Here is a 13,107-nt window from a genome sequence, read left to right on the forward strand (position 1 = left end):
GGCTCTGCACAAATGAAATTGATGCTCGAATAGAGACTCAGACTCCGGGAAGAAAAGGGGTGGGAGGGCGGGAAAAACAAAGGCAACTTGGAAGGGGGGCGACGAATAATTCGAAGAGAAAAGCACCGATTGAGATAATTGAGGCAAGAATGCAAAGGCTTTGCACGAGTAGGATGGATACTCCATTACGGACTCCGGCTCCGAGAATAAAGAGGGGTGGGCGGGTGGGTAAAAGAAAACAACTGAGGGTGGGGAAACAACAACATTGAGAAAGAACTAAGGAGTGATCTTGCAAAAGATGAAGAGGATCGAATCAACTTGACGAGAAAAGCACCGGATGAAAAGAGCTGACAATGCCACGAATGAAAACTAACTGCGTGATCCTAAAGAAAATTTGAACAGGAAGAGAAGTAAATCAAAACACCTATGCCAAGATTCCTCACGAGAGGATGAAGGGGATGAGGAGTAAAAAGAATTCCTACTCTCCAATATAACTAGAATCCAAAATAGTTTTCTTCTAGACTCGACAACGGCCAAATTACGATCAATCAAGGGGGCTCCTATGGTCGATCGAGGCTCTGATACCAACTTGTCACGCCCAATATGCGAACCTATCCGAGAGGAACTAGAAGGTCCCACAAGGATAGAGCTGCATATTGAAACGCTTTGCAAGGTGGATATCATAACATCGTACCATTACATAATAGATGGGGATACATACAAAAGGCATACAATGCCACATGAATACAACAACATCACACATAAGAGCAACATCCTACTACGGATGAAACACAAACAGAAACTCAAATGACATCCACCCTACTAACCCAGGTTGCCGACCAGGAACCTATCCCCTGAACGAAGAAGAAGCAGAAGAATAACTCCAAAACAAGTAAACATCGCTCTCACATCATGATCATCGCATTACCTGTACCTGCAACTATTGTTGTAGTAATCTATGAGTCACGAGGACCCTTCAATCCCATTACCATGGGTATCATGACTAGCAAAGCTTAATGGGAATGGAACGGATAAGTGGTGAGGTTGCAGCAAGCGACTAAGAAATGCATGGTGGCTAACTTACGAGTACAAGAATAAGATGAGAAGCTACGCAAACGGTCGCAAACTAGTAATGATCACTAAGTGATCCTGAACTACTTACATTCAAACATAACCCCACCGTGTTCTCTTCTCGAACTCACCCGAAAAGAGACCATCATGCTTACACACGCGGTTGGTTTTTTTATTTCGAATCTGGTGTCAAGTTCTATACAACTGGATATTAAAAACTCCCATCTGCCACATAATCGTGGGTACAGCTCTCCAAAGTTTCAACCTTGCAAGGGGGTCCCAACTTAGCCCATGACAAGCTCATGATCCGCGGAGACAATCCTCCACCTCGGGAAATCCAGTGAGACTCGAGATCCCGGTGCACAAGACATTTCGACGATGATAAAACAAAACTAGCAAGACCTCTAGATGCACCGACCTAGCCTGATAGGAGTCGCACGTATCTCGTTCCTAGGGTACACCAGATGGGCCAAACGTCGGGTTGGCTGAGATCCTGGTTGCCCAGGGGGCGCCGAACGTCGCCCCGTTTAGACCAACACTCATGACGAGCAATGGCCCGGGGGTAGATTAAGACCTCAGGTGTTAGCCGGTCCCTATGCAAGTTTAAGTTGTTATTAGGCAAATGGTAAAACCAATGTTGGGCCTTGCTGGAAGAGTTTTATTCAAAGCGAACTGTCAAGGGGGCCCCATAAACCATCACCGTGTTAGGGACGCAAAATCAAGGAACATAACACCGGTATGACGGAAACTAGGGCGGCAAGAATGGAACAAAACACCAGGCATAAGGCCGAGCCTTCCACCCTTTACCAAGTATATATGTGCATTAATTAAATATAAGAGATATTGTGATATCCCAAAATATCCATGTCCCCACATGGAACAACCTGCGACTCCACCTGCAACTAGCAACGCTATAAGAGGGGCTGAGCAAAGCGGTAACATAGCCAAACAACGGCTGCTAGGATGGTGGAAATGGTTAGAGGTTGTTTCATGGCATAATAGGAGGCTTGATAACAAGTAGTAGGAAGTGTGACATAACGATGGCATCGAGACAACTAGCATAGCAAAGATAGTAATGAGATCCAAGGTGACGGTCATCTTGCCTGAAATCCCGCTAGGAAGAAGATCGAGTCCATGAAGAAGATGAACGGGCGTAGACAAACCAAAAGTAGTCGAACAAATCCTCACAATCGCCACGAAATAGGAACTATCGAGGGAAGCACAACCGGAAAGAAGAAAACAACATGATAAACGCACAACACATAGACATGACATGATGGTCAACCAAGTATGATGCATGACAAGGCTATCTGATGCTACTCATGGCAAGAGATGAAGCATACAAGAACATCACATGCAAGCAAGTTTAAATGAGGCCGGATACAACATATAACAATTCCGGTAAGTCCTCATATGCAAATTTCTAAATTGGCCCAGATCTGAAAAACATTAAGTTGAAGTTGTTAAACAGCAAGTTAATATGCACCAAGATGATCTACGTGATTTTCTAGTCAAGTTACATATAAGGTTCACTTAATTCGGAGCTACGGCCTAGAAAATATGAGCAAAGTAGGTTAAACATGGCATTGATGTAAAATGCATTCAAATATCAAGCACACGCGCTCAAAACAAGGATAAAACAAGATAATATGACACTACATGAAATTCTAAGCAAGTTGATCCTATAAACCTCGCTATGCTACCCGCATAGCTGAGGCATTTGCGTCCGGGGATGAATCTGGCTCGCACATTTTCCCTCGCTGTCAAAATTCAGCTTTTTTACCTCTTTGTCAAACATCTGACCGCCAGTTTCTTTGCACGTTGTGACTTCGGGTCTGAGGGGTATGACATCTGGGCCACCCTGGCGCACGGGCCCAGCCTTGTAGTGTGTCGCATGTGTGCTAGGCAGGAAAGGGGTGGGTTGCAGCGGTCGTGATGCACATCAGGCCGTCGAACGTGGGTTGCAGCGGTCGTGGGCGTCAGGGCATTGAACATGGGGTTTGATGGATGAGAGAGAGACGGAGTAAACCGCACCACACCCAAGTCTCTCTCGCTCGTTCCAACCAAATCAGGGGCCGGCGGCAGCTAACCCTTGCACTATGGAGGTGGCGGAGGCGGCGGCGGTAGAACCTAGCGCTATGGACTCATCAGTGCAGCGGACGGTGATGACAGCCAGTGGATGATGGCACCTCAGGTCCATAAAGCGTTGTCTCCTCTCCATCGACATGACCAGCGCCAAAGGTATGTGTTCCTGTCAACCTCCTATGTCGCCTTCAGTTGCTCCGTACGTTTCAGCCCACGTTCGATGCCTCTCCTCCAGTCACACAACGACCATCACTTTGCCTCTTTCTCTTCCCCATGGAGGCACCTCCCCACGTTCTAGATGCGCCATGACTCTGGATCGGGCGCAAGTCGCCGCAATAGGATAGCAGGTCTGGTGTGGTTTCATGGTGGGTGTTCATGAGCAGGAGGAGGTTGGGGAGGGAGCTGCCATCACTGCCTACCACTGCTACTAGTCGTCGTGCCCCATCCCCAACCTAGGTTGCCAGGGGCGGAGCTACAGGGTGGACAGGGTGGGCCGCGGCCAACCCTGAGATTTTGGGCTGGTATATAAAGTATAGGCTATTAGGAGATGGGCCTGGGAAAAAAGAAGCCCAGCAAACAGCCTACGTTGCTCGTCTGCTTTGTCCTGAACGCAGCGACTACTCCGTCTTTGATCTGCCGCCAGCAGAGCCAACCCGCCCGGCCGCCCGGAGCCACCGCCGGACCGCCCTGACGCCAAGCGGCCAGCCAGCCCCCTCGCCGCCCGGCCGGCTGCTACCCGAACTGCCGGAGCCGCCCAATCCGCTCAGGTGCTAAGCCCGTCAGCTTCTTCCGAGAGAGGTATCCCATCCCCTGATCCACCCCAATCCTCCATGGTTGCTCACTTGCTCTGAATATCCGATTTAGAAAAAATTACATCGAATTTGACAAGATTCTTGGTACAAATCTGAATTTGTCCGACGCAGCAGCTTCTCTAGTCCTTCGCGCTCCTTGGGTTCACGGGAGTCGGGAGACTGGACGCGTGCAGCAGCCCCGATTTCAGTTTATCCCGAGACTGAAGTCAGGTAGGCAGGGAATTATTATTTGTAGAACACTACATCAACACATAATATTTGTCAATTATTATGATTGATAGAAAGTAATTTTGTTGCAGAATTATTGAAGAATGAAGAGGACCACGGACATTCAAAAAACGTGCGGTTCGGCTAATAACTTTGTCAATGTTTGTAACACCATATTAATCTATTTATATATGGTATTGGTAATCTCTAGCAACATTCACGTGCTAAATTTGTCGTCAATTTTTTAGGAGGACCACCCTGATTTTAAATCCTAGCTCCGCCACTGTAGGTTGCACATCTTCTGCTTCGCCATCTCTCTCCCCTATCTTTTACCCCTTGATTTCCCTTGTTCTTTGATAATATGATTTTAGTTTCTTGATTTATGTGTGAAGATTGTATGAAGAATACAAGAGGAAGGACCTTGAGGAAGACTGAAGAACAAGGTGAGCTCTGTGTGTGTGTGAGAGAGAGAGAGTGTGTGTCTCTCTCTAATCTACCGAGAGTTTAGGTGTACATGTGCATACTTAATTACTTTTTAGCTGTTCTATTGCTTTCTTTGTTCTTTCTTTTTTCATAGGGCTAAAATCTTCTCGAGAAAAAAAAAGTGTTCTAGCCGCCTTTCTTTTGTTTATAAGAGTACACCATTCTTGGTTTGATCACTCTTGGATGATTCCTTCTGTTTGCGGAACTCAAATTTTCAGTAGCAAGCACGCAGTTTGGCAAATGATGCAGGCCGATCTGGTTGTTCTATTGGAGATAAAAGTTTGGACAGGTACTGAATATTGTGAATTACATATGCAAATAACAACATGAGGACCAGGGGTGCAAGCGGCGGGCTTCCAAAACTGTCGCCCTACGTTTTGCTCGAAAAATCGCATTTATTTGTTTTTTGCAATGTTCGATGGCCTGAATGTACAAAATGAGACAATTCATATCCTTGATTTCATAGGAGGTCACGTGGTTCAGTAGCAAGTATCATTAATCTAGCTACCTCCTCCAAAATGCCATTTTCAATTGATTTTAGTTCTCTTTCCTATTCAGTTTTTAAATTGGTTTCAACTGTCTTTTGGCACTCAAATGCGATTAAGTAGTAACATGTAGCATTTATTTCATTATGTTGACAGTTTATAGCCTCAGCGGGGAGCACATGACATCGATGCCATCACTGAGCTCAAGATGGTGCCTTGCAATGGTGATATCTCTTTTTCTTGTACTGTACATGTTGGGTTTGGACAATGATGGTTGTAATCCATGATTTAATTTTCAAAATAAGAGAAGGAAGCTATGGGTTTGGATAAGATGATGGTGGCTTAAATTGTTTGTTGTCTTCGTGGTATCATATACTAATACGAAGAATAATCATTCCATGCTTTGATCTTCAAAATAAAATGAGGAACCAATGGGTTGGACAATAATGATGGGGTTTATTTTTTTCTTGGTGTAGATTGCTAATATGAACAATAATAATTAGTGTGACCGGTTTACAGTTATATATATAGCTGAATAGTTAATAGTATTCTCTATACACTGAAATTGAGCTCATAAAATTTTATTTATCATGTGCTTTTTTTGCTACGGATCATTGCAGTTCTCTTCAATACATCAATGTCACTTCCAAAGCGGAGTCCCTCCTAGAGGATAGTCTCTATTATCATAAGGGCGAGTGTCCAACTTGCTCTACATAATACAATGATGCCTTTATTAGTATCTTGTGCGGGTTATCAGAGACAAGAACACAATCTTGGAGTACATGGACATCAACGCTGAAGGTGTCGGCAGCAATGACCTGAGGTCTGCGATTTGACCAGCGTAGCATTCTTGTATTTTCATTTAAACATTCAGGCAAGAATCTGGTCCTGTATATTTAGACATTCTTGTTTCTGTATATGCATACACATAGAAGAGATTAAATATGTGTGAAACATGTCAAAGCATGCATATTTTTACTGGGCTCAAAATATATTTGACCTCTACTCCTTAAAATATCTAGGAGGAATTTTAAATGCCCATTTTGATCATTTTTTTAGTTTAATAAAGATTGTCCCTAATTCTAAGTCAGTATTTAGTTCAATAAATGCCATCCCTATCTTTAGTTTAATAGGTACAATGAGCTTTTAGTTGTTCTCATATTGCTTAGAGTGATTTTATCTTTGTCTTTATGCACACAACTTTTATGATTTCAGTCTCTAGATGAAGCTTTTGTGGCCAGCAATGAAAACTGCTTAAAGATCACAGATTTGAGAAGGCTTGTTCATGCTGGATTGCTAAGGCCTATGCTCCAGGTGATATTTTTAATTGTTTTTCTTGCAATCTGAAAACATTATCTTCTTAATCTGTTGTAGTTAACACAAAGGATTATTCTGTCTAACATATACTTTGCTTGGGAAGTTAATAAGCCAAGCCTTCAATTTTGTTTTGGTTTTCAGAGCTTTAGCGTCTGAATGCATTCTAGATCGGGGCCCTTGATGTGTGTTTTAATTGTCAGCTTCCTTCTTGGAAGTGCATGCTCCGTTGAGGCATGTACCATTTACAATGATATAAATTGAAAAGCAAGTTCCATGTTTGTATTAAATGTCAACTTTTCAACATTTTCATTTCATTTTATCCTTTTTATGCTCCATTATTCCGGTGGAAATGAAGCACACCCCTCCCTGCATCATGTATCATGTTTCTCAAGGTTATCCTGGTCCAATTTGCTTTGTTTGCACATACGTACACAACTTCGGTGGCATGCAAATGCTTACTTATTTGACTTCCTTGGTTAGTGTCTGATTATTTATTTGATAGCACTATGTTCTAAAATAATCATGTATAGGCCTCTGTTTCAAAGAGGCAAACAAATTGTATTTTAAGTGTTGCTTATCTCAAGGTGAATACAAGAATACAACACTGGAGAGGTGTATGCACACAAGAGCTTCTTTGTTCTCTTCTAATTGGCTGCCATGTGCAGCCTGCAGGTCTAAGCTAATGAAAGCATGGACTTCAACATTTAAGTGATGAGGCAGCTAAGTGTACATAAGTCAAATTCAACACATTAAGTCTGAGTAGGTATTTTTGGTATTTCTTCTTGTAAAGTTGGTGAATTGCCATTGCAAGAAGGTAATTTTTCGCCTTTTCACATGTTCAAGCATATGTGTGTAGATTAAAAGTTCTGTTGTGCCTTTTGAGATACAAGGCATGGTTTATGTAAATTTTAGTTTCCTTCAGTGACATATTAATAGATATGTATGGGTTGTCACCCTACTTTTCAAATCAATTTGTGTATTTGAGATGCCACATTTTTGATTAGTAGTTGTTCAGAGAACTAGATGTTTGCCCTAGATAATATTTGTTATTGTTTAATATTTCTGAATCTCTGCTGGAATTCTAACCCTCAATTAATAGCAAGGTGTGCCGATTGATAAATAGTGTTGTGTTTGGTCCGTGTCTAGCAGTTGGCATATTGACCTATATTTTTCCTATAATAATGTCCATAATTTGCATTCAGCTGATATTAGATTTGGCTAAAAGATAAAGAGACATATATAGGAATGTTGGTTGCAAACTTACCTCTTTCTATTGTGTTGTTGGCTTTTAGGATAGGTTGAGGAGAGTTGCCAATGCACGAAGGTAAAATTTCCCATATTAGGAGGCAATCAGTGCATGACTTAATTTAAGAATATATAGGTGTTCATGCTCATGGTTGTGCTGCCCGTTGGCACTAAAATGTCTAGAACATCATTGACCTACCTATTTGTGCTGTTTAGTCATGTAGCATGTATGTGAATTATTAACGGACTAATGAATTTGTTCATAACAATTGACGTTTCTACCTGGAACTTCTGATTTTAGCAAAATGATTGCTCTTTACCCATGATTATTACCATTTGATCGTAAGATAGTTCACATATTCTAATAGGTAATTACATAATTTTAGTTCGCCCATATACCCTGATTGTATATATCAGCAATTACTTTATTTTTGACTACACAAATTGAGCTTTATATTTCCTTTCCGGTGTGCCAAAACCTCATGCACTGCACCATGCTTCAATTGCCTTGGGTTTTCGTTGCTTCTTTTGTGTGTTTGTCCTCAAATTTTGGAAGAGGCGGGCTCAAGTGTGATTGTAGTAACAAATCATTGGTGACCGAGCGGAGTTTGATAGGTTGCAAATGCATGTTCTTTTGAAATTCATAAATAAATTCTGAATGTTACCAACTGCAAGGCAATTGAATACTAATAATTGATGCAGTCTGATGCAGTCTGCTCGGTGTTCTTTTTTGGTAGGAGAGAAAAAATTGGTGTCTTTGACACACTTGGGATTTACGGATCGGTTATGCCATGGTTGGATGTGAATGGGACATTGTACATCCAAATTTTGTTTGGTTGATCAGAATATTTGTCCGTTTGGCTGTCTTAATGCAATCCCATTCGCATAAATTTGGCAAACATCAGCAAAGAATTCAGTGGCAGGGAGTGTTTGCCATAGTGGAAACGAAGCAAAAATTGGACGGAGCTCACAATTTTGCTACTACCTTACTAATAGCTTTGTCAGGTAATTTGGCTACCTATTTGCATGTTTCTTTTCTGCTGTAGCAATGTCTATTTTAATTTAGAAAATAGAAACATGAAGTGTGATTTAAGCATCTCAATAGCAAATGTTGTTAGCATGAACGTAATGTGTACTGTACCTACTGACAAATAGCAGTCTAATTCTTCCAAAGCAGTGGATGTCAATGGAGACTTGAGTTGCCCGGTTTTACTTCACGAAGCCATTTGCCGGTATTTTTTTTAAAGTTGGTTGCACACCTTATCGACGGGAGGGAGGCAAGGAGAGAGATGGACAGGGAGAGAGAGACGGAGAGAGAGAGACGGACAGGGAGAGATAGAGAGGGAGAGAGAGAGGGAGGGAGGGAGGGAGAGGGAGAGAGAGAGAGAGAGGGAGGGAGAGAGGGAGAGAGAGAGGGAGAGAGATTACATGACCTGGAAGCGATTACATGTTCCTTTGTTTAAAATCATGGGAACCTGGATCCATTCAAGCCTATCTTGGTGAAGCGCAGCACAAGTTATTCAGGTGTTAAAAAACTATAGCTATTTTAAACAAATACTAAATTTCAAAGATATATTTAGGAAACTAAACAAGTTGTTGAGGGAACTGCTGCTACAACCGTTGAAGATGCAAATAATGTTCTATGTGACCAAGCTAAACGCAAAAGGTATAGACTCGTACTCTGTTACATTTAACCAGTTTCATATAAGATGTGTGTCTGTGTGTGTGCTACTGAACTTGGTGCGACAACTATTGTTTGTACATGGGAAAGAATGCTTCTTCTTCTCCTTCACTAATGCATGCTATTTGACCAGTCTTTCTTTTTTCATCACTAATGCGTGCAAGTTGATTAACTATATAATGAAATGAACTTCTACTTTCAGGGTCCAGTAGGTGTTCTGTTTGCTGTTCATTAATTATCTGGTTTGTTTGCTGTTACATGTACAAGCAATGCTTACTGCTCCTTACTGACCATTCAAGATAAATAGCCTTTTTTTGCTTTTCATTGATACGTACAAGCTAATTAACCAACCAATAAAATGAGTTGTGTTTTCAAATTTAGTAGGTCTTCTGTTTGTTTATGTTGTCCTCTATTTGCTGTTGCGAACCCTTATGTCCTTGTTCTTTTTATTCCATCATATGCATCTAGGTTGTTTGCACTGAAAATCAAAGTACCCACATGACTGTTACTTTTGCTAATGAATGCATCTTAGGATTAATATTGGTGCCAAGGCCACCAGCTCTGCAAAGAAAGCAAGGCAGTAGCTCTTCCATGCCCTAGGTTGGGTGGGTACATACGGTATGGCCATCACTACCTGAGTTCCATTCTTCGTACAATCACAATAGATCAAGTTTCAAAACGAACTAATTATAGTCCATCTTCCTTCTTCAGGGTATTTTTGTGTGTTCCACTTGCTTCTCAAGCTCGATGTGCCGCTAGGAGGTTGTGTTGCTGAAGGGAGCTTCTTCACTATATCACATTGCAGCAGTGGTCTAGCCATCCAGTCTCAAGATCGTACCTTGGCACACTCTTGGGCATGCACCTGATGTATTTTATGCATGTTTGCAAGGCAAGACTTTGACACTTGAAGAATTACGTCAAGCCAATGTCAATACCAATCCCCTTATTTACGTCCCTGAACAAATGGACTCCTATGCGTTGTAGATATCATCGTTGGCCCAACGGGCGATGACTCTACTTGATATTCATCGCTGCATACCTTACTCACGTAAGCTAAATGACCAAAGCTTTCTATATGATGGACCTCTGCCTATGTAGCTTTGTTTCATAAAAGCAATGTAAATAAGCTATCATGAACTGATATCATACCTTTCTTATATATGCTATGTATGAACTTCATATCTAAATATCCATTTCGTTGTAGTTCAATCGGAGTCTAAATATTCTTACGTGCATGGTTTGAATGCTTGGTTTGCTAACCAATAGTAAGTACTCATTATTTCGATATGTGTCTGAGTTTTCCTATCACCATTCCTACAATATTTGGCTTGCTCTCGTCCTTTGCACAATTGGCACAATGGGTCATCTAGTTTCATATAGAGCATGATGAAAACGGAGCAACGGTTCAACACATACATTCAAAACAAGATATAACAACAATCTGCCCAAAACAACAAGTAGGCACTTTGCAATCATCAAAACAATGCTACAGGAAATATATGAACTCAAGTTTGATATGCACTTAAAGTACAGATAGCATGCTTCAAATATCATTAAGGTTCATGTTAATAGCCATCAAGATTAATCCAAGATGATCAATGCAAAAAACAACTTAATAACACAGATTATGACTTAGTGAAAAACAGGGCATATGCATGAGCAGAGTTAATATGATGACATGTTGGTGGCAATAAACAAAGATGTTACAGTAACTATACATAGAAACCAAGGGAATAGTATCAAAGTAAACATAACAAAGAGGAAATAACATGAATACATCATATGCATATGGCTCATGGATTAGTGGGAACCATCAAGACGAGTTTGAATGTTGTAACAATTTCAGCAAGTCTAAAATAGCAACGTCATCATAGCATGTGTGCAAGCTTAGAACAGAGGTCATATGAAGTCCAAAATTATCAACCATGGCATGTGAACAGTTTACCCAGAGCATACTTCAAATCATGTAATTGGAGCATATCGAAAAGAGGCATATATTAACTAATATCAAGCTCACAACATGGCATCATGAAGCTAACAGAAAACTGGAACATCATTTAGGCATGTTCATGGCAATGAAAACATATGCTACAAGACATACATATGGCATAAAAAGGCATGGAATGATAGAACATAACATGGACACTAAAACATGTCAGCTAGGCATCTCCATATTATGCATGGACTTGATGGTAGCATCAAGCAAACATAGCAACATGATATAACAGTTTTCAGACTTGACAGAACAATAACAGCAAGTAGCCCACTTCACAAGCTTTTTGCACTCACCACCGGGCATATCAAAATACATGGATTGCACCAATTCAAATATGGCATAATTATTCTCCTAAAACATCTTGACATGATGCTCAAAATAAAATCACACATAAAGATATAAAAATGACAAAATGACAAGTTATAACAGTTTTCAGCACTTAACATCAGCAAGCACTTCCGCAACAGGGATTAACATGTCAAGACTCACCCTAATATGAATTAAAAGCACACCGACATGTACAGCACTATGAGCTGAACAATTGAATCTCAAGATCATCACCATAGGATCAACAAGTACAATGTTACAACACTCACAAGATGCATACATGATGTTAACAGATAGCAGATTTCAGCAGTTTATATCACTTAGCAGTTTTGCAACGAATATTAGGCATGAATATCAACAGTAATATGCATGCAAGCTACTCCATCTTGTAGAGAATCAAGAGATGAATAAAATTACATATCATACATGCAAAACGGAGCAATATGAACAAAGTTATAGCAGGTCAAACATGCACACATAATACTGAAAATCTGGGACTTGGCAGAAAATCACCAAGTCCAAACTGAGCGCTGAATAGCCTAAACGACGAACGTCCGTGGAATAGACGGGTTGCTCACCATGGGCCTCTTGGGCCGGCAGATCTGGGCTGGGGCGAGGCCGGCTGGGCTTGCGAGCCCACACGTTCGCTCCTCCTCGATCCCTCCTGGATCGAGGGGAGGCAGGGCGGCGGCGCGACGCCGGCGAGCCGGGGCAGCGCTCCATCGAGCGGGACGGCCGGTGGAAGGCGGGGATGAGTGGATCCGGGCATGGGATCCCCAGATCCGGTGACGGCAGGGTCGGGCGGCGAAGCGGTGGCGTGGGCGCACGGGCGGCGGAGGTCAGCGGGGTGACGGCGGCGAGATTCCGGCGAAGGGCAGCGAGGCGGTGGGGTCCTGGAAAGGAAGGGCGCGACGCGGGGGCGCTCGGGCGCGGGCTGCCTTGGGCTGCGGCAATGGTGGCTTGGGCACGGGCGAGCCCCGGATGGGCTCGGCGGGCCACGGCGCGGGAGTGGAGGCTGGAGGGTGATGTGGCGGCGCTCGACTGGCCAAAGGCGGCGGCGCGGACTTGTCCGGCAGCAGGGTGGACATGTCCGGCGGCAGGAGGAGAGGAGGCTAGGGTTTCGCTCACAAATTGTGGAAGGGAAAGCTTATTTATAGGTAGAGGGAGCTAGGAGAGGGCTATTGGGGTGCGGTTTTCTCCTAGACGATCTAATCCACCGTCTGAGAGCATGGAGGGGGCTTGGCTGGGCTAGGTGGGCTCTGTGGAGGGGTGTTGGACTGTAAAGAGAAGGAGGGCTTCGGTTAACGAGGTTAACCGTTGGGGTATCAAACGACCTCCAAATGGAACGAAATTTGACAGGCGGCCTACCGGTGATGTACCAAAGCCACTCGACAAATC

At 42.6% G+C, this 13,107-nt stretch overlaps 1 protein-coding gene and 1 long non-coding RNA gene across 13 annotated transcripts in view; one reads left to right on the forward strand and one right to left on the reverse strand.

The window, feature by feature from the left end:
- The window catches only part of LOC123039174 (uncharacterized), a 9,253-nt gene extending 5,955 nt beyond the window's left edge, over window positions 1–3,298 (reverse strand). The window contains exon 1 of the mRNA XM_044462445.1: window positions 3,162–3,298. Within this exon, the coding sequence (XP_044318380.1) occupies window positions 3,162–3,298 (137 nt within the window). The remainder of the gene's footprint in view (window positions 1–3,161) is intronic.
- A 421-nt stretch (window positions 3,299–3,719) lies between these two features.
- On the forward strand, window positions 3,720–10,573 carry LOC123044504 (uncharacterized). Of its 12 annotated transcripts, none has more exons than XR_006420133.1 (11): window positions 3,720–3,954; window positions 4,083–4,178; window positions 4,268–4,308; window positions 4,424–4,460; window positions 4,568–4,618; window positions 4,877–4,947; window positions 5,300–5,367; window positions 5,764–5,966; window positions 6,359–8,710; window positions 9,919–10,004; window positions 10,098–10,573. It is a non-coding gene; the product is annotated as an uncharacterized lncRNA (long non-coding RNA). The 12 variants fall into 12 exon arrangements; XR_006420140.1 differs by having other exon boundaries at window positions 3,727–3,954; window positions 4,080–4,178; window positions 4,268–4,336; window positions 4,424–4,464; XR_006420131.1 differs by having other exon boundaries at window positions 3,727–3,954; window positions 4,080–4,178; window positions 4,424–4,464.
- The last annotated feature ends 2,534 nt before the right edge of the window (window positions 10,574–13,107 follow it).

The sequence above is a fragment of the Triticum aestivum genome, chromosome 2B (assembly GCF_018294505.1).
Source record: "Triticum aestivum cultivar Chinese Spring chromosome 2B, IWGSC CS RefSeq v2.1, whole genome shotgun sequence".
Classification (NCBI taxonomy): domain Eukaryota; kingdom Viridiplantae; phylum Streptophyta; class Magnoliopsida; order Poales; family Poaceae; genus Triticum; species Triticum aestivum.